Here is a 21504-nt window from a genome sequence, read left to right as displayed (position 1 = left end):
GGTTGGTTGAGGTTAAAGAAAAACTGACTCGGGTCTAAACCTATCACAGTTAAAGAAATGGCCCTCTAAAAACGCAAATTAAACAGGTCTAGACCGAAACCAGTTTAAAAGTAATCTAGTGAGACGGTCTAGTGAAAGACAACGGTCAGAGAAGGAGACTGAGGTAGGACTAGACTATCAAACACAGATCCGAGTGTTTGTCAATAGCCGTTAACGAAAGAAAAGAAAAAACAGGAAACTAGACTAATAAAAAAAGGAAAGAATGGGTTGCCTTGACACAAGATACGGTCCCAACTGAATCCTGGAAACACGTCTATGAATCAATCGTCAACTACCGTGCTCACTTAAAATAAAGGTGAATAGATCAACACAGAGAACATTCCCAATATGCTGTGGTTCAACTGTTTGTTGGTTGGTGCTTGCTGAAGTCCACATTCTGCAATCCAGGATTAGCTTTTTGGAAAGATCCAGCCCTGGTTTAGACTGTCAACCATTACGTGAACGGGTATTGTCACTCGGACTTAGTAAAATACTAGGAAGAGTCATTACAAGTCAGAAACATTGCAAAACGACACTTCACAATCTAGATGGTAGACTCTTAAGTGGTAGTGTTTGAAAAACGACGACGATGACTATGCGTTTTTGTGTGTGTACAATAGTATCTGTCCATTCAACTGTTATTCCCACACACATCTCGTTTATAGTGAAGTGGCACAACTAAAAACGGCTCTATGGTGAGCGAGGAAAAGGTGATTTTTTAAAACCACTTTTTTTTTAGTCGTGGTGCTACTTGGGGGAACTATTACCAATGCCAAACAATCGACATCCTAAACTGAAGAACCTCCAACAGATACTCAAAAGCCATTCAATTACAAAGATCAGACGTTGTTGATCACAACTGTCCTTTTGATCCCATTCCATAGCATTATTTACATGATGTTATCAGCAAATGTTATGGTTACAATATCCAAAGTCAAAGAAGTAAATGCGAGTTTAAAAGGAATTTCGAAGCGCTCAAAGTTGCCTGCTTTGCCTTTAATTGGCACTAGGCTTAAAGTGAGTCTAATATCCCCTTTGGTGAGGGTCCTGAATCTTCATACACTAACCTCACATTGAAACCATAACATGCTCACAGTAGCCAACAGCCACATTTCATTATTCATTTCTGTATATAAAAAAAAAGACACTGTCAATGTCAACTTAATAGTGAGTGACATACAATAATGTAAGACTTTTCATCGTAGTTAGTAGCTAATCAGTCAATTTTTCGGTCTGAAATTAACATGATTTCGTTTCAAACCACATTTTTTGGGATATATAACATAATCAATTTATATTTAGCCCAATATTAAAATTGTGACATCAGTGTCCACAACTCTGGTACAATTTGGTTTACGCAATAGGTAATTCCCCTAAAACCATTTTATGATCTTATATAGGGAGATGGCACCGTTTGGCTTCAAATGCACGACATAACAATATTATCATATTATATAGGCCTGCTACCAAAGGAAAATGATATACTGCATGTAAAAAACCCCACATCAAACTACTTAGGAATCAAATTGGTTACCCCTCCATTTGATGAAAGTCTAATAAGGCACAAGGGTGTAGAGGGAGGGGAACAGGGGTGTTGATGATGCTGTTTGGTTGATACTAGTGCAATGTGTCCACATTGAGGACAGGGGACATGGGGCGCTGTGTACTGAACTACCCAATATAACCCACCTTTATAAATTGTCTATAAATAAAGTTGTATTGAACTGAATTCACATTTCCAAGTCACAGTATACAAGTCCCTTCTTCTACATCATTATCGTTGGTCGTTTTAGGAATACTTTTTAAAACTCTGGTATAGAGGGTACACAGTGCAACATGTTATCCTCTCCGGTATATACGTGAACGATTATCCATCCATACTAGCCTATGTGGCCCCATCCAACACACGTCAACATCGGAGAAGAAGGAAGAAACAGTACATGTTCGGACCAATTCAAATTAAAAAACAACATTGAGAAAAATGTATTGTGAAAACCAGCTCATCAAATAACAAATCATTATTACTCCTTGTGGCCATTAAGATATACTTTATTAGTCCCTACAGGATGGACATTTTATCTAACCCCCCGGATACACACACATCCACACAAACACACATTAGGTTGGAGAGGTAGGTGGCACCTGCTGGCTCACTCCCGCCATATTTTTTGCCCTCTTCAGCAGTGGGATTCGAACCGGCAACCCTCCAGATGCTGGCCTGCTTCTCCAACCTCAAGGCTACTGCCGCCCCCATTCCAAACCAGGTGTGCCAAGGAACACTTTGTGTTCTGGCATACTTGACCGTCGTCCATTAGTGAATGTCTTTGGGCTTTAAAAAAATAAAAGGCGGGGAGGGGGAATAGGAGAGGACCTGACTTCTCATATGACTTATTGCATAGCTTTCCCGATAAAGGTGTCCTGATTTTAGAAGCGCTGACCGCAAACCCTCCATTCTTTCACATTTGGGAGCAATTGTAGAGGTTTCACAGTTCAGAGTCCCTTTTTACACCTCTGTACAGATGTGGAATCCCACCTTCAGTTTGTATACCAATCTGTGGAGAAAGAGAGAGAACCAGATGATTGAATGTTCGTCAATATGAAATACAGGCCCACAGGTTATCATAATTCTTTAGGCAGTGCTAATAGTGTACTGTGGAACTCTGATCTGTGCATACAAAATGTATAGCCTATAGAAATATCCCATTATGCAAGGCCATTCAGATGTGCGAGATTGGTGGGAGTTAGACCCTGATTGGTTGACAAGTCCGAGATTTCCGATAGTGTCATGGTATAAATACCATGACAACCACTCCAAAAAACAAACAAACACTGAAACTGTTGATGATGTAACCCAGATCCTTTAGTTTTCGCTTTAATCTCAATGATGCACACTATTAAGTAGTGAAGTACGTGCCATGGATAGGTTGCATAACTCATACCACATGGTATGTGCACAAGTGGGCCAGCTGGACTGATGCATAAAAAAAAAACACTTGACATGAAAAAGACAAACTGCTCGAATGTCATTTAAAAAAATGACACTGATAATTATATTGATATATTGATGATTTTTACAAGTTTAAAAAATAGCTTTTTTTACAGTGGTCTCCACTGAGGCTGTAAAAAGTCTGCACAACCCCATGAATCTCCCCCTCGTGCAGCAACCACTGCAGCACTTGTGTTCCATGAGCAAAAGGGCCCCTTTCCTTCACTAACTGCTTGCAGCACTCTCAGCTGCTGTAAGGGCCCTGCAGCAGCTGACACTGTCAGGCTAAAATCCAGCCATTATGGATTGCTCTTAAGCCCAGAGGGGATCGATCGATGGTGGTAGCCGACTTCACCTCCCATTCATGTGCAGGCTTGTTGAGGAGGAAGACTGTGCCAGGGTCACTTTATTAAGGCAAGCAAAATAAAATGCTTTCAAATATTTTGCAACGAAAAAATGGAAATGAGCGGTTCTTATTGGAAGAGTCCATGTAGTCCCTTCCTGTTGGTCTGTTAGTGCCTAATGAACACAACCCATCTAGAGATCCTGTCAAGACTCGTGGGAGGTGGGAGACACCTATTCTGAGCAGAGGGCCATTTAAAGTCTGCTGAAACACAACTTTCACCCATGCCACTAGCATGCAGAGCAATTTCTCAAGCAAGACTTTTGCTAGGACTGTCAATGGTTTGAGCTGGGGGAGGGGAAAACTGAACATTTGCTGTTGGCAAAGAGGTTTGGAACTCTATTTTTGATCTATTAACTAATTTACTGCATGGTGCTGTCACCATGGAAGGCCAAAACTCCACCCCACCGAAAAAGGCTGACATTTCAAGCAGTTCTCATAGTAAAAGGGTTTCATCATACTTTTCACAGTATTATTCCAACCTCATAGCGTGGAAATATACTGAACAAAAACAACAATTTCAAAGATTTTACTGAGTTACAGTTCATATAAGGATATCAGTCAATTTAAATAAATTAAATTAGGCCCTAATCTATGGATTTCCCATGACTGGGAAGGAGTGCAGACATGGGTGGGCCTGGGAGGGAATAGGACTACCCTCTGGGAGCCAGGCCCTCCCCTCTCAGATGATCATGCAGGTAAAGAAGCCGGATGTGGAGGTCCTGGGCTGGCATTGTTACACGTGGTCTGCAGTTGTGAGGCCAGTTGGACGTACTGCCAAATTCTCTAAAACAATGGTGGAGGCGGGTTACGGTAGAGAAATTAACATTAAATTCTCTTGCAACAGCTTTGGTTGACATTCCTGCAGTCAGCATGCCAGTTGCACGCTTCCTCAAAACTTGAAACATCTATTGCAATATATTGTGACAAAACTGCACATTTTAGAGTGCCTTTCATTGTCCCCAGCACAAGGTGCACTTGTGTAATGATCATGCCGTTTAATCAGCTTCTTGATATGCCTCACCTGTCAGGTGGATGGATTTTCTTGGCAAAGGAGAAATGCACCTTAACAGGGATGTAAACACATTTTTTGCACAAAATTGGAGAGAAATAAGCTTTTTGTGTTTTTGGAATATTTCAGGGATCATTTCAGCTCATGTAACAGTTTAAATGTTGCGTTTATATATAAAACGCAGGGAAATCACGTTTTTGACTGCACTCGGTCTTTAAGCTCCTCTTTAGATCTCCAATGTGCCACCCTCTTATACTCAACTAACTATAATAATTTCTGCTCCTGCGTTTTATAAGGACTGAAAAGCCTCAGTCCACCACTGCCAGGCAAGTTCTGTAACAGTGAGTGAGTGAGTGCAAGCAATTAAAACTAGCAGAGGAGTCTGGTCCTCACCCAAACCCGAAACCAGTTATAACATTCTCTGTACGACCACAACAGCACCAGCGAAAACCATTAAAAGCGCTTAGGGGAAAAAAAGCAAAAGAGAGAAACTGACAAACTTATGCAACGCAACTTACGCAATGCCCAAGCTCACACCGAGGTTGGCTGTGCCTGCCTGTTTGTTTTCAGGTTTGGGAGGAATTCACCGTTCCAGCCTCAGGTAATTCACCCATCTTGAAGTGATTAGATATCAACGGGGGTTGAGTATTTGTGGGATAGTGGTGATTCATGGTTTCGGTCAGGGTTGGCAAATGTGTGTGGATCTTTGAGACACTCAGTGAAGCTATAGCAGCAGTGAGACTTATCTAAAAAAAAATCTGAGTTCATCACTAAAAATATCCCTGAGAGCAAGCTCCTAACTACTTTTTTGCGCACGTCTTATCAATAAATGAGAGTTTAAAAAGGCTCCAGACAGAAGACCAAACTGAGGCTCAGCAGAACAATGCTCAAAGACACACTGTATAGCCTACTCCAGTGTGCCTGACAAAAGAAAGTGATTGAAACCAAAACACAGCACAGATACGGTCGACTCACAACTGTACATGCCAATGCAGAACCCCAGCACTGCCAGTCAGTAACACAGGCAGTCGCAGGCAGGGTGAAACGAGACCGAGGGGTGCATACAGCAAAACAAAGTTCAAAACACCCCGGTTACATAACTAAGCAAAAACGCTCTCGTTCTTGGACACCCGCCCTCCACTCCCCCCAAAAATCATATATAAAAAGTGACATTGTTGGCATTTCTCAATCAACTCAAATATTGTGTTTAGCTTTCACTGACTTCAGTCACCCCCCCAACCGGTTTCCATGACAACAAACCTCTATACATACGGTGAGACACACCCACAGAACACATTGAGTACATGCTGTACCATACAGCCAAATCACTGTCTAAACGACACCATTTCCATATAGACTGATAGTAGATAGAGAGAGAGAGAGCGACTACCAAGTTTGAACATGCGTTCTTCTGCTCACCTAAAGTGTACCGTGTGCCCTAGGATAGGGTTGAACTAGACCCAGTTTGGAACCTATACACTGTACATAGAAAGACTTGCGTAAGGCACCACAGTCAATATTCCCTGTTGATGTTACTCATGTGCAGGGCACTCAATCTCAATAAAAAAAGATGGCCAACAAAACACAGATGCTCAAAATAAAACAGAACCTCAGTTTAAGTAAAGGCGGGGGAAAAGCTAAAGCGCATTGGCCTGGTTTATCTGGGTAGAGGCAGGCAGAGGACAAAATGTTCCAAACGTGAGCCTCAGTAAACCCTTGCATAGAAGGAGCTAACAGTAACCATAGACCGCTCTGAGAGTGCGCAAGTGTGTGTGTGTGTGTGAGAGAGACGTTGGACAACAACAACAGTGATGGAGGATGCCCACGGCAGTGGTGGTGGTACTGGACAGAGAAGATGCACTTTCAGTTCAGCCTGATCCTTGAACACTGAAATGATTTGTATTTAACACAGGTTTAAAACCCCACCACCTCACTGTAAGCCCCCGATAACCCCCTCAACCTACCATATTCACCCCCCCCCGTGTGACAGATGATGGATTCTCCCATCAGACAGGGTACCAGGGGTGGGTTACATAACAGGCATAACAGATATCCCTGCATCCTGCAGGAGAAAATGAGGCCACTCCACACCGGTCGAGAGACACGCAACACTACGCAGCTGGGCGATATGGCCTAAAAATCATATCTTGATTATTTTTATAGGTGGAGATATATGAGAGAGATTTTTTTGTTAATGTTCTCTAAGTAAGCTTTGTTGCACAATTAACTTTCAAATACACTGCATTTCAAACAGTCAGCAAAAATCAAATGAATTCAGGGCTTGTGAAGTTATACCTAGGCTAAATATAAGCCTTCCACAACCATAATACCCACTAATAATTGAATTACTTTATCAAAATAGTTTTACCTGCTTTTTTGCAATATTCACTGATATGGCTTTCAAGTCAGTCTATGAAAATGCCATTTTTGTTACAAATTTAACCAGAACAGCTAGTATATCCGTCTTTGGCTAAAATGCTTCTAACAGTAAGTGGTACCGCACAACAATCAATATTCATTGATACTTCTGTTTTAGTAGTCTGCTCTGTGTGCAGTTTGAGGAGTTGAAACATAAAAATAGGAGCAATAGAGGGTAACTTCAATAGAGGGTAACTTCTCTATTACAGTAAAATAAAGTCAATGTCTTTCGGTGTCAATATGATTCTGTTGGGCCAAATCAGTCAGGAAGACGTGATCGCTCATCTTTGATGTGGTGAGTGGCCAGGGGGAGGGGTTTCCTGTATGTGTGGAAATGAGAAGGTGAACAGTAACAGCAGGAGTGAAGCAGATGAGACCAAAAAGACAAACATTTCTACAAAACCTTGATTCCTGCGCCCGGCCCTACTTCACAGTTAACTCACTGACACTCATGGCACACTGGGCAGCTGGGAGGGGAGTGGCGAGGGGAAAAAAGGGGAACGGCAGTCTAAAGCATTGGGGATTGGTCGGAGTGCCCCAAAAACTCTGACCATCTGGGTTCAAGTTCAGAGCGTCAGATTGGAACTTCAGATATCTAAACCGTCCAGTCCTCAATCTCATCGTCGAGAGATTAGGGTTATTAGAAGGATCCTTAGAGATTGAGCACAATCTAACACATTCAACCAATTCCATTAAAATGTGAGCTAACGTAGCGTGAGGCTACTGTCTTAATCCACAGAGGTTTTGAGTTGACACGTTTTTGACGAGATTCTTGACGAGATTCTTGACAAGATTGCCCCATTCCTCTGAGCTGTCTGCTGCGTGAAGTCTCAGTTGTATCCCATGCAACCAAGCAAAGCGCTGCATTCCCGTGGGCCCCGACAGAGATCATTGCGGCGCGATCAGCGTTTTTCATGCTGCGGGCGGGAGAGGGCAGTCAGACAGACAACCTTTTAAGTCCAGCAGATTTTCTAAAAGGTTGTCTTTCTGTTGTTTCTATTGTATTAAAAGCACCTCTGTCGCACTATTCATAAAGGCTAATTCTCGCTGACTATCTGCATTGATCCTGCTTTGTACTAACTCTTCTGACTCATCACATACGCTGCTGCTACTGCTCATCATCTATCCTGTTGCCTAGTCACATTACTCCTACCCATACAGAGCCTTCAGAAAGTATTCATACCCCTTAACTTATTCCAGATTGTGTTGTGTTAAAGCCTGAATTCTAAATGGATTTCTCACCCATCTGCGCACAATATCCCATAATGCCAAAGTGAAAACATGTTTCCAGAAATGTTTGCTAATTTATTGAAAATTAAATATCTAATTGACATAAGTATTCATACCCCTTTGCTATGACACTTGAGCTCTGGTGCATCAAATTTCCTTTGATAATCCTTGAGTGGCCCAGACATGAATCACATTGAAAATATGTGGAAAGACTTGAAGATTGCTGTTCACTGCCGCTCCCCATCTAATTTAAGAGCTTGAGAAAATCTGCAAGGAAGAATGGAAGAAAATCCCCAGATCCATATGTGCAAAGCAGATAGAGACGTACCAAAGACAACTCAAAGCCGCCAAAGGTGCTGCTACAAAGTATTTCAATACATTTGCAGAGAATTCTAAAAATATGTTTTCACTTTGTCATTATGGGTTATTGTGTATAGATGGGCGACTTAAAATATATTTAACCCATTTTGAATTCAGGCTGTAACAACAACATTTGGAATAATTCAAGGGGCATGATTACTTTTTGAAGGGACTGTGTACATATCTAATTAAATAACCTCGTAACCAAGCACATCGACTTGGTACTGGCACCCCTTATCTTTACTCATTGTGCATTTATTCCTTATGTTATTATCTTTCTATTATATTACAATGTTTATCTCAGCATTGTTGGGGAAGGACCAGTAAGTAAACATTTCACTGTTAATCTACACCGGTTGTTTACGAAGCATGTGACAAAAAAATTGGATATGATAGGCTCCAACATCGACTAAATATTAATTACATTTATTTTACTCCCACTCCTAAACGTATGCAAAACATAGCTCAAGTCAAGTGTCTGATCTCCTATTCCATTTCGCCCCAACTCTGCTCTCTTCCAAACTATGTCTAGCCTGTTGGCTGAAATAGCCCAATAATGGGCACTACTGATAGCCAAAAATTAGATGTCCCATGTGAGAATCTCTGGTATTTTTAACACATTGTTTAGGCTATTTTTGTGCATTTTGATCTTGCCTATATGGCGTTAAATTCCTGGGACAGGGGCTGCCAAGCAAGCTGCGTCACATACGCCTAAAATAACATTTTCAGGACTAGATCTTGTGGGATGAACAAAATCAGTCCCGCACAGACTTAATTAAATCAGCTCATGAAGAATGGAGCCTGTGGCTCACCCAGTGTCTGACAGTTACTCTTTAAGGGTTTATCATAGTCAAAAATGTGTACGCCTAGCACAACAGCAGTGTTGTAGAATATTGGACGATTGATTTGCAGTTGAGAACTGTGGGGAGGTCCGTGTTCGGGATTATTATCCACCGCGGATGGTGGTCTCAGAGCCTTGTAGCTATGTCACAATGGGAACCCGGACTATTGTGTCTCAGCGTCTGTGGACTATGATTTACACTTTTTGTTCCGTGCTGCATTTCACCCTGGCAATGAGAGTGCCGAAACCTGGGTTCAAAGTACTGGTTTTCTTTCAAATACTTTGAGTGCGAGCAGATCAAGTATTCAAAAGAAACGGGTGTCTTACAGCCAACCACAGAGGCACTGGGAGTAGTCTACTTAGTCTCTCCGAAAAACAAGGTGAGGACATCCACGGCCCAAAGACTAACATGGCACAATGTCCTTAGACGCCCTGAAAGTCCAAATGGCTAAGACAACTGGAATTAAGCAGCCTGCCAAGAAATTCCAATAAGTCATGATCAAATGTGATGTGAGTGTACCTGAGAGGTAAGCAAAGGGCATCTGTTACTCAACTCAGCCCAAGAAGAATAGGGCTTGTTTACAGAGCACTGATACCATCTCCCATACTCACGCAGAGGAGCAGCAGCAGGAAGTGGAGGGCTGGGCCAGGTTTGGCTTTGGAAAGCGGACGAGCCCGGCTGATCTGCTCATCTACAGGCAAACATAGTGTTAAACTAAAGGCCCCTGAGGGGATGATCTGTCAGAGCAGGAGAGCGTTATGAAAGAACGGAAAGTGGGCCAGAGAGAGGGAGGGAGCGATGCAGTTTGGAATGGCACTGGCAACCGTACAGGGTACACTTTGCCCCTCAGGGCAGGTAGTGTGGTTTTGATTAAAGCCAGAGAGAAAGAAGAAATAGAAAAAATTAAAAAGAGGGGGAGGGAGGAGCGGTCAAATGAATAAGCAGAAAAACGAGTGAGTCGTAAGAGACTGAGCGAGGGATCTCTGGCATGCAGAATTGCTTGTCTGGACTCAGGACCAGCATGTTTGTATTTGAAATAGCAGACTGTGCGTCAAGGCATTACCAGCAAACCAGTTCTCTTGTGTTGCGGCACTGAGTGCGACTGAACAGAGAGGGGAGGCTAAAGCCTCTACTAAGTCAAGAACAGTTTATCTCAGATTAAAGTCAATGTGGCAGTGAGGAGAATAGCTTTCACTGATTTACATGGGTATTAATACAAGGCTCCCGAGTGGTGCAGCGGTCTAAGGCACTGCATCTCAGTGCTAGAGGCGTCACTACAGACCCTGGTTAGATTCCAGGCTGTATCACAACGGGCCGTGATTGGGAGTCCCATAGGGCGGCGCAGAATTGGCCCAGCGTCGTCCGGGTTAGGGGTTGGCCGTCATTGTAAATAACATTATAAATTTGTTCTTAACTGACTTGCCTAGTTAAATAAAGGTTAAATAAAAATAAAATAAATAAAAAAGAACTGACCCCCTAGGAATGCAAAAAAGGAATGTGATTCTTGAAAATTAAGTGGAGGCAGACCAAACACATGAGTGACATACTAACAAATCAGGAGGGCACTGACAGGGCTGCTAAACAGCTGACTAATATAGGATCAATTGACAGTGAAATAGGAGCAACTGCTATTAGGTCACATTTAATAAGGGTCAACTCTTCAGTGAAGCTATATGAGTGAGTGAGTGAGTGAGCAGGTGAAATGTGTGTGTGTCTATGTGAGAAGGAAGATAACCTACCTGGTAAAAGAGCAGTCCCTTCTCTGACTGACCAGGGGTTGGAAAGGGGAATGGGAGCGGTGTCACGCAGCACGCGTGACTTGGTCCACCCGCTCCTCCAGCTGGAAGGCGTCGGGCCGGTCCTGGGGGTTGACCGCCAGCATGTCCTGCAGCAGCTTCTTCACCCCCTCCGACATGGTGCTGCGTGTCTTCTGCGGGATGTGCAGGACCATCTTGGGGTTCCCCAGCAGCGCCTCGCCCACTGGCACGATCTCGCTGCCCTGCCGCACATAGGTGCCCAGCAGCTCGCGCTTCGACTCAGCGTCAATGAAGGTGATCCGCTCCAGCATGGCCCAGATGATAATGCCCAGGGCGAAGATGTCCGCCTTGGCCGTGTAATGGCCCTCCCACACCTCGGGCGCCATGAAGAAGTCCGAGCCGCAAGTCGACGACAGCCAGAACTTGTTCACGTTCTTGTTGTTGCTGCCGTCCCCGCCACCAGCTGTGGGTTGCTCTTCGCCATCGTTGCCACCGGCGCCAAAGCCAGCGCAGACCTTGCTGAGGCCGAAGTCGGCCACTTTGAGTACAGGAAAGCCCGACTTCTGGGAGATGAGGATGTTGTCGGGCTTGAGGTCGCGGTGCACAATGTTGTTCTTGTGTAGGAAGGCCACGGCGCTGGTCAGCTGACGCATGAAGCTCTTGTTGGTGCGCGGGTCAGGCCGCCGTGACAGGATGTACTGGTTAAGGTCCCCGCCCTCGCAGAACTCCATGACGAACCACAGGTAGCACGGCTCCTCTGGGTAGCCCAGAATCCGCTCACCTGGGGAAAGACAAAACGGCATTAAAGGGTAGCAAAAACACACACACTTGACAGTGAGAGGCCTCATACACTAGGCTTAATTTATCGTAGCTCAGCAATATTGCGGAGGCCTCGGATACCCGCTTACACCCGCTCACTCCCCTATGCCTTGAGATGATTCTTGGATGAAGTAAAAAGAACAGTGTGCGACTCAGCGTTTTGAGCATACAACAAAGACTGAAGGGAACACAAAGCCAATCTGGTGGCAAGCACCATGGTGCTTTTACATTTGTGACAATATGGGATTTCAAGTGTGCCATGACAAAAACTTGGAAAAACAACAAATCACAGAGTGATGTAGGCTAATGAATGGGACTCTAACATGCTGACCACACCACTTGAGTTAGCGTGCGAGCGCTGAAAAATAAACGTACACATACATGTTATTTAATCATTTTACCCAAACCATTAACGAGCGTATGCGTAGCCAGTTGTTAAAATAGAACTTGGTTCCCATCTCCTCATTGGTTTTTAGGATCATTTACCCACGTGGGTAATTGAAAGATGAACTGAGGTCCACATTCCAGTGCAGTTGGTGATGGTAATGCACCTTAAAGTTGGTTGCCAACCTACATATAAAGTCCGAAAAAGAAGCATGAAGGATGAAAAATTACTAGAAACTAACTAGGTTTACCCTTTTATCTGTGGATTAATTGTCAGAGTAGAGGACCTTGTGCATTTCAGGTAAAATAACAACCTAATGTTTATATCCCAGGACAAATTAGCAAGCAACAGCAAGCTAAATTGCCATGAATGTTTCATGCATTTCGACCTGTCCCCAAATTAATATAGTTGGTTCAGAGTTTGTTTTGATATTTCAACCTGCGTGTCCTGATCGCATCTGGTGTGGATGGACAAAATCAACATGTGTGCGATGGCGCGACCCCGGTCAGCATGTAATGGTCTATGGTTTCATTCTGGTCCCCATCAACCAGTAGACTAACATTCTCAATGGGCGGCAAATAATAAATGTACTTATAGCATTATCCCCAACTTGCAACGCGTCCAACATATTCATGCAACAGTGGAGGAGAGAAATGCTTGTACCAAAACAAACAATGTCTCGCTAATTTGATCCAGATCTGAGGGAAATGACAGAGTGCTCAAGTAACATATGGTACGAAACGGGTGCTTCCGATGCTGAGTCATAGGTCAGTCTTTTTATGCTGGCTCGTTAGAAGTTAAATCAGGTTAGGTCGGTTTTAAATATCAAAGTGGGTTTAGCAAGGGTAGGCTGCCAAACATACTGAGCGGCTTTCCGCTTTGAAAACACTAACTACGCCCCGCCCCCTTCCACATCATGTGCAACGATCTCTATTAAAACAAATGGGACTTAGTGTGCGACAGTTTATTTAGGCCTAAGCAACATCTACACACATTAAGATAGGGCTGTGTGCAGCAGTGCAATCAGCAATGCACTGATCTTGGCTAGGGTATCTGGGACTGTGTCCAAAGACTACAACTCAATGCAAACACAGGTAATCTGTCTGTGCCCTACAATGTTCTGGCTTAGTCAGCATATTTGAGAGCTGAGGAGGGTGAGTTGAACTAATGCAAGCTATAGGACTACAAATCCCTTCAGACAGTCGAGGCCAAGTCCCTCTAATGTCAGCAACATGGTGGGGTTGAACCTGGGATTTAAATGGGTATGTAAACAGTATCCCAATAACCCCCTTTATCCTATTTGTTTTTCATCCCTGCACTGCCTTCAACATTCAACAATGTCACACCCCCAGTGGGACAAGGGCAGAGAGAAGTTGGAGAAAAAAAACAATAGGCACAACTACCTGTCTCATGAATTGTTTTAAACCACAATGTCAACCATTGTTTTGGTATTGGCTAACGCATTAATTGACTTGCTGATATTGGTAAGGTCCGAATAGGCAACATTTTTGCTCATGCAGCTTCTGAGTTCTGAAAACCTATGGGGAAATTTAAATAAAAAACTTGTTTCAAAATGTAGTATTTCAGTTTATAAAATGCAGGGAGTAACCTAATTGTGCAGATTGTGCAAGATACAATACAACAACTAGCTTACAATACAACAACTAGCTTACTTTATCAACTCAGACAGAAACTTGTTCCAAGATGGGATCAAGTTGATATTTTCCTGCCGGACAAGCCCTGAGCAACACAATGCAGCTTTGTGAGATGGCATTGCAGACAACACTACAGTGCCGTATCCATGTAGCCTAGCCTACATATAAGACAGTGCTGAAGTGTGTTACCTGAGCACATATTGACCAACAAGCTTTCATAAATTTGATGATCATCCTATGTTCATTAGACTTCAGAACACTATGCTCTCAAATCTGTGCAGAAAGTGGGTTAACCTGACCGATATTGATGATAATGTTAAAAAAATTGCCAAAACATTTCTATTGACTTTTACACTATTTAGCCCAGAGAAGCTCCTTCTGTCTTTAAAATGATGGCTATTGGCTAAAAAGAAGCCTAGATTAATATTTAATTTGTTGACAAGTGTAACGGCCCGAATGGTGACACTTACATAAGGGCATTTCCATGTAAAAGGACCCATGAGCACCAACATGTGAAGTTTATAGGAAGGAGCATGTAAAATAAAAGCTAATAGTCACATATATATACATTTTATTTATTTAATTAAGGCATATACATTTTTCAACCATTTTCAATCCTAAAAATTAGGAATACGCAAAGGTTCTGATTTCTGGTCAAACAGATAGAAAAGGGGTCTTAGATAACATCTACCAGAAAAAGACTTAAGGTAATATAAATAACACACAATAATGTTGATGTAAAGAACCCTGCCAACTATTACCTACACATATTTAGTTTTGATAAATGATTTGCCTTCTGTACGTTCAGAAAACATTGCCTTGTGCTTTGTAATTTTTAAAGATATTTTCTAATTTCGCTCCCTCATGAGGAGGATCATGAAATTTCACAGAAGGTAGACCTACCTACCAATTAGTTACAGTATTTTTACCGATATCATGTTTGTTTTAATAATTAAGTGATAAAAACTCATCATTCTGTTACCAAACTTAGCATCTGCACAGTTCTTTCAGTAAATGTGTTTTTGTAAAATGTTCAGTGGAAATAGTTCAAATGTGTCCTTGACTAGAGAGTTGTATAGATTGATGAACTTTGAAATCAATGGTTTTTGTTTTGCAACATTTTGAAGTAAAAAAAAGTCAGCCTAATTTAGTTACCGTGGAATTGCCCATTGACAACTATAAAAAGGGCAGCAAAGGCAGTACAGGGGCTAAAAGCTCTAAACTTTAAGCCTAGAGATTAAAAACAAGATTCAGAAGTATATTTTTCTCAAATTATAAAAATGTATACTCCTATTTAATATACATTTTACATTTAGGTTATATAAACTTGATTAGGAAAAAATACAATTAAGTGGATTGCATTTAATAATAAGAAAAATGAGGAAATAGCATAGGTTAATATCATAAATTGCATGAAATATTGATTGCTTGATTTAAAAATGTATGCAAATTTGCAACCAGGAGAGGTTTAACTGATGGCCAACTAGAACACTGTGTTCTCTCAAGTGCTGGAAATAGCAAACTGCCTATACAACAGTATGGCAGCGTGAACCTATAGGTGGGACAATATTTTTTATTAAAAACAAATGTATGACACTGAGCAACGTACAATTTATTACGAAATCAATAATGATGGATAATCTATTCTAGATGTTTACTTACTGCCCTCCCATCTAACAAGTATCCTAATAGAAACAATAGGTAACGTGTTACACAATGTTTTCAACACTTTTGGTTTATTTCCCTTATCCACCTCGTTTTTTTTATATGCTGATCAACACTTTTGCAAAATTAGCCTACTTTTTGCAAACAATGGGTAAAACACTGAGCTAGCAGCTAGCTTGCTAATGAAACCATTGTTTTGATTGGCCTGCTCTGTATTGATCACAGATCTAACTAGCAAGCTATCTTATCAATTCAATCGAGTTACTGTCATTAAAAGGGTTACAAGACAACCAAACAGGCAGTGGATTTCGTCAACGTAAACATGAACTAGCTAACGTTAGTTACCTTTTAGTGAAGTCTCCACCAACCGCAGGTATTGTTTGGACCTTTTATTTCCATGACTCATTTTCTGGGCCATGCCATTCCTTTGTAGCACACATTCCTCAAGCTGCACCACATTCTCGTGTTTCGTCTCCAGGCTTGCCAAGGCCCAGAATTCGGCCAGAGCGAGTTCCACATTTTCGGGAGCGTTGCACTGCAGTTTTTTAACCGCTACCCTTGCCCCAGTCCTCAGAGCAATTGCTTCGAACACTACCCCATAGCTGCCCCTTCCCACCTCCCGCAACAGATTGTATCGTGGTGCCATTACTATAGCATGCTCCAGGTTCTCGTTCTTGGAAAAGTTCATAGAGAAACAGTCCTCCTCCATAGGGACATCGATGTCTTCATTGTTGTTCCCTACCACCAGCGCCCTCAAGACTTTGACCACCTCATGTTTTACCTCCCGTTTCGTCTTCATTGTGGCGTTCTGTGCTTCAACCAGCCTTTTGAAAGCCCGCAGACTTCTTGGGGTTCTTATCTTTCGCCTTCTCGCGTTGCATATATCCATGACTTCTTTTTAGTTGAAAACAAGTGTTTAGGAAAAATATGTGTATCTTTCATTACTTGAGTCAAAACGAATGATCAAACCTGTGACGTTTAATTGTAGATTAAACGTCAGATAGCCCTCTCTACTTATATGATGCCGCTCTTTGAACAAATTTGATTAATAAACAACTGTACAGCCCCCAATGTACAAAAAGAGAGGGGAGGGAGTGGCTTGCTCCGAATTCTTCTTCTATGATATCATGGCGGTCGGCAAACAATAGTTTAAGTGCATGCCGCCACTTACTGTGCTGGAATGTATGATCAATCATGATCTGCCCAATTCTGTACTACCATGAAAATACAATTCTAAACCAAATAAATCACTAACTTCCACCACACCCTGCTGCTTTACACAACCCGAGTCAATTGATAACCTTACCAATAAAAGCAATGAAGTCAACTTTATTCATTATCAAAGTGTCTTTTGACATCGCACATTCATGAGCACAAGATTTCTGAACAGGCCTCGAAACCCTGCAAGGACCATCAGAAACACCAGCCCCCGACTGTAGGTCCACTTATTACAGGTACATCCATGTAAGCTCCATCAGTCCGCACCGTAGTTCTACCAATCTGTTTTACAGCCTCTGCATACGATACACCATGACTGATCCTATATCTCTGAGCCTCTCTAGACTCTCCCTGTACCTGGCATCCACCAAATGCTGCATTGTGTTCTCCCCCAGAATTACAGCACTTAACCTTCACATTGCTTCCACATTCACCGTAATCATGAGCCCCTCCACACATCTTTTCTTTCCTTTACTTTGCACAGATATGATTCCTTAGTTTGAATGTTAGAGAATTTGTCCCATATGCACTGCAGTGTTTTAAATGCCAAAGAATAGGACATGTAGAATAGGACATGTCCTATTCTTTGGCATTTAAAACACTGCAGTGCATATGGGACAAATTCTCTAACATTCAAACTAAGGAATCATATCTGTGCTTTTCTCAAACCTCAGCATCACTGATAAGCTTTCACTTCTTTGGCCCTCTTTCCTACTGATCAACCTTTTGGCCTCAATCACTCTGCCCCCCTTCACATTTTCTTCAATATCATCTGTGGACAAATATATTCCAATCAAATAAAATGTTATTGGTCACATACATGGTTAGCAAATGTTATTGCGAGTGTAGCGAAATGCTTGTGCTTCTAGTTCCGACAGTGCAGTAATATCTAATAGTATGTAGAAATTCCACAACAACTACCTAATACACACACATCTAAGTAAAGGGATGGAATAAGAATATATACATATAAATGTATGGATGAGCGATGACCGAGCGGCATAGGCAAGATGCAATAGATGGTATAATATAAAGTATATGCATATGAGATGAGTAATGCAAGATATGTAAACATTATTAAAGTGGCATTATTAAAGTGACCAATGATGTCAAGTCTGTATGTAAGCAGTACACTCTCTGTGTTAGTAATGACTGTTTAACAGTCTGATGGCCTTGAGATAGAAGCTGTTTTTCAGTCTCTCGGTTCCAGTTTTGATGCACCTGTACTGACCTCACCTTTTGGATGGTAGCGGGTGAACAGGCAGTGGCTCGTGTGGTTGTTGTCCTGGATTATCTTTTTGGCCTTCCTGTGATATCGGGTGCTTTAGGTGTCCTGGAGGGCAGGTAGTTTGCCTCCGGTGATGCATTGTGCAGACCTCACCACCCCCTGGAGAGCCTTGCGCTTGTGGGCGGTGCAGATGCTGTACCAGGCGGTGATACAGCCCAATAGAATGCTCTCAATTGTGCATCTGTAAAGGTTTGTGAGGGTTTTAGGTGACAAGGCAAATTTCTTCAGCCTCCTGATGTTGAAGAGGCGCTGTTGCGCCTTCTTCACCACACTGTCTGTGTGGGTGGACCATTTCAGTTTGTCTGTGATGTGTACGCAGAGGAACTTGAAACTTTCCACCTTCTCCACTGCTGTCCCGTCGATGTGGATGGGCCAGTGCTCCCTCTGCTGTTTCCTGAAGTCCTCAGTCATCTCCTTTGTTTTGTTAATGTTGAGTGAGAGTTTTTTTTCCTGACACGACACTCCGAGTGCCCTCACCTCCTCCCTGTAGGCTGTCTCGTTGTTGTTGGTCAAGCCTACAACTGTTGTGTTGTCTGCAAACTTGATGATTGAGTTGGAGGCATGCATGGCCACACGGTCATGGGTGAACAGGGATTACAGCAGGGGGCTGAGCACGCACCCCTGTAGGGCCCCAGTGTTAAGGATCAGCGAAGTGGAGATGTTGTTTTCTACCTTCACCACCTGGGGGCGGCCCATCAGGAAGTCCAGGACCCAATTGCACAGGGTGGGGTTGAGACCCAGGGCCTCAAGCATAATGATGAGTTTGGAGGGTACTATGGTGTTGAATGCTGAGCTGTAGTCAATGAACAGCATTCTTACATAGGTATTCCTCTTGTCCAGATGGGATAGGGCAGTGTGCAGTGTGATGGCGATTGTATTGTCTGTGGACCTATTGGGGCGGTATGCAAATTGAAGTGGGTCTAGGGTGGCAGGTAAGGTGGAGGTGAGATGATCCTTGACTAGTCTCTCAAAGCACTTCATGATGACAGAAGTGAATGCTACGGGGCTTTAGTCATTTAGTTCAGTTACCTTGGCTTTCTTGGGAACAGGAACAATGGTGGCCATCTTGAAACATGTGGGGACAGCAGACTGGGATAGGTATAGATTGACTATGTCCGTAAACACACCAGCCAGCTGGTCTGCGTATGCTCTGAGGACATGGCTAGGGATGCCGTCTGGGCCGGCAGCCTTGCTAGGGTTAACACGTTTAAATGTTTTACTCAAGTCGGCCACGGAGAAGGAGAGCCCACTGCCTTTGGTAGTGGTTACGTTGGTGGCACTGTATTGTTCTCAAAGCGCGCAAAAAAGTTGTTTAATTTGTCTGGAAGCAAGACGTCAATGTCCGTGACTGGGCTAGTTTCCTTTTTGTAATCTGTGATTGTCTGTAGACCGTGCCACATACGTCTCATATTTGCGCCTTTGAATTGCGACTCCACTATGTCTCTATACTGACACTTTGCTTGTTTGATTGCCTTGCACGGTCCTGGGTGAACATAACTACACTTTTTGTTTTCGGCCATATTCCCAGTTGCCTTACCATGATTAAATGCGGTGGAATGTGCTTTCAGTTTTGCGCGAATGCTGCTATCTATCCAGGGTTTCTGGTTAGGGTAGGTTTTAATAGTCACAGTGGACTTCCTTATAAACTCACTCACAGAATCAGCGTATAAATCGATATTATTCTGAGGCTGCCCGGAACATTTCCCAGTCTGCGTAATCAAAACAATCTTGAAGGGTGGATTCCGATTGGTCAGACCAGCATTGAATAATTCTTGTCACGGGTACATCCTGTTTGAGTTTCTGTCTATAGGACGGGAGGAGCAAAATGGAATTGTGGTCAGATTAGCCAAAGGGAGGGCGGGGGAGGGACTTGTATGCATCACGGAAGTTAGAGTAGCAGTGATCCAGTGTATTGCCCGCACGAGTGCTACAATCAATATGCTGATAAAATTTAGGTAATCTTGTTCTCAAATTTGCTTTGTTAAAATCCAGAGATACAATAAATGCAGCCTCGGGATATATGGTTTCCAGTTTGCATAGAGTCCAGTGAAGTTCCTTGAGGGCTGTCGTGGTATCGGCTTGAGGGGGGATATACACGGCTATGACAATAACCGATGATAATTCTCTTGGGAGATAATATATTCTGCAATTTATTGTGAGGAATTATAGGTCAGGTGAACAAAAGGACTTGAGTTCCTGTATGTTGTTACGTTAATCATGAGGCAGTGATGACTCCCCTCAATCTCACATAAGCACCAGAGACATGGCTATTAATCCTTTTCCCATTAAGCTTTTACATTTTCAAAATATTATCTTGCTGAGCCTGGCTACCACACAATGTTAACAATCTACCATTTCCAATGAACCAAGCTAATTTCACTTCACCTACCTCTTTCTCTACGGCATTAGTTACAGTAGTCTGATAGGGTGTAAGTGTGGCCCTGTGGTCTCATCAAGCACTATCACCACTTTCCATTCCAACACATAATTACTCTTGTTTCCTACCTTGGCCCTCTTCTGGCTTTCTTTACCATACGCTCCACTGCTGTCTGTACCATGATCTCTCTTCTTCCTGTCTTTCAACTAACGACCATTCCGGCCCTTGACCCTTATCCTCCATACCATCAGAACAGACACCCATATTGTTCGTATTCCAGCACAGCTGTTGCTTCACCAACTTTTTTGTCCACACTACCACTCCTTGCCACCATTTCCCATTAACCTCATACCACATTTCTGTAAAAAACTTTCAACGTAATCAAACAACTCTCACTCAAACAATCGGTCTCATTCGTTTCTAGTCGCACTGCCCTGCACATCAAGTTCGCCCTTGCTCCATCTCACAGAAAAAGCAGGGCCATGTTCAATTGCCAAATGTTCTCAAACTTTACAGATAGAAATGCCATGCATAGAACCAATGTGATTCTTTATTCTACATGTCAGAGAGGGATGTTAGTCCTACATAGGGTATTTCCATCTGATACTTCTAAAATGTTCAAATCAAATCACCTGCCCCTTATTGAGTATGTTATAGTTCTCCACTGTTACTTAACTTTTAAATGTAAACAATGATCATGCCTATTATATCAAAATGTGTTATGTAATATAAATCAAATAAAAAATCCTACAAACGTAGGAAAAATATTGTAACAGAGGTAGCTAATACACATTGACGTTATGCTGCATTGAGTGTGTTCATAACCAAGTGGGAAGGTGGTAGCCTACCCCTCCAACTGGTAATTACTAGTGGGAAACTTGTGTCATCCCTGACAAAGGCACCATGCACATTTGGGGGTACGTGCCATCTCAGATGTTTTTCTTCTATTTTTTCCTCTCTAATATTACTAGCCACTTAGCAATTTTATGACGTTCGCTTCAGCTAGCCTAGATAGGTTCCCAATCTCCCAACATCATAACTACAGTAGCT

At 42.6% G+C, this 21504-nt stretch overlaps 1 protein-coding gene across 1 annotated transcript; it reads right to left on the bottom strand.

Moving 5' to 3' along the window:
• Positions 1-708: 708 nt before the first annotated feature.
• Positions 709-16632, bottom strand: LOC139416428 (serine/threonine-protein kinase 35-like). The gene is made up of 3 exons (XM_071165030.1): positions 15917-16632; positions 11030-11828; positions 709-2591 (listed from the first exon to the last, which is right to left on the bottom strand). Exons 1-2 carry the CDS (start codon positions 16458-16460, stop codon positions 11092-11094), a joined length of 1281 nt encoding a protein of 426 aa, XP_071021131.1. The 5' UTR covers positions 16461-16632; the 3' UTR covers positions 709-2591; positions 11030-11091.
• Between the last annotated feature and the right edge of the window lie 4872 nt (positions 16633-21504).

This window comes from Oncorhynchus clarkii, chromosome 9 (assembly GCF_045791955.1).
Source record: "Oncorhynchus clarkii lewisi isolate Uvic-CL-2024 chromosome 9, UVic_Ocla_1.0, whole genome shotgun sequence".
Lineage (NCBI taxonomy): Eukaryota > Metazoa > Chordata > Actinopteri > Salmoniformes > Salmonidae > Oncorhynchus > Oncorhynchus clarkii.
The sequence above is the reverse complement of the archived record's forward strand: the minus strand, read 5'-3'. Positions and strand labels throughout refer to the sequence as shown.

Bases quoted from the DNA above. Each gene is read 5' to 3' on its own strand.
- LOC139416428 (XM_071165030.1), bottom strand. From the start codon at position 16,460: ATGGATATATGCAACGCGAGAAGGCGAAAGATAAGAACCCCAAGAAGT. The intron at 11,829-15,916 runs GTAACTAACGTT...GTCTTTCCCCAG, and splicing joins GGTGGAGACTTCACTAAAAG to GTGAGCGGATTCTGGGCTAC.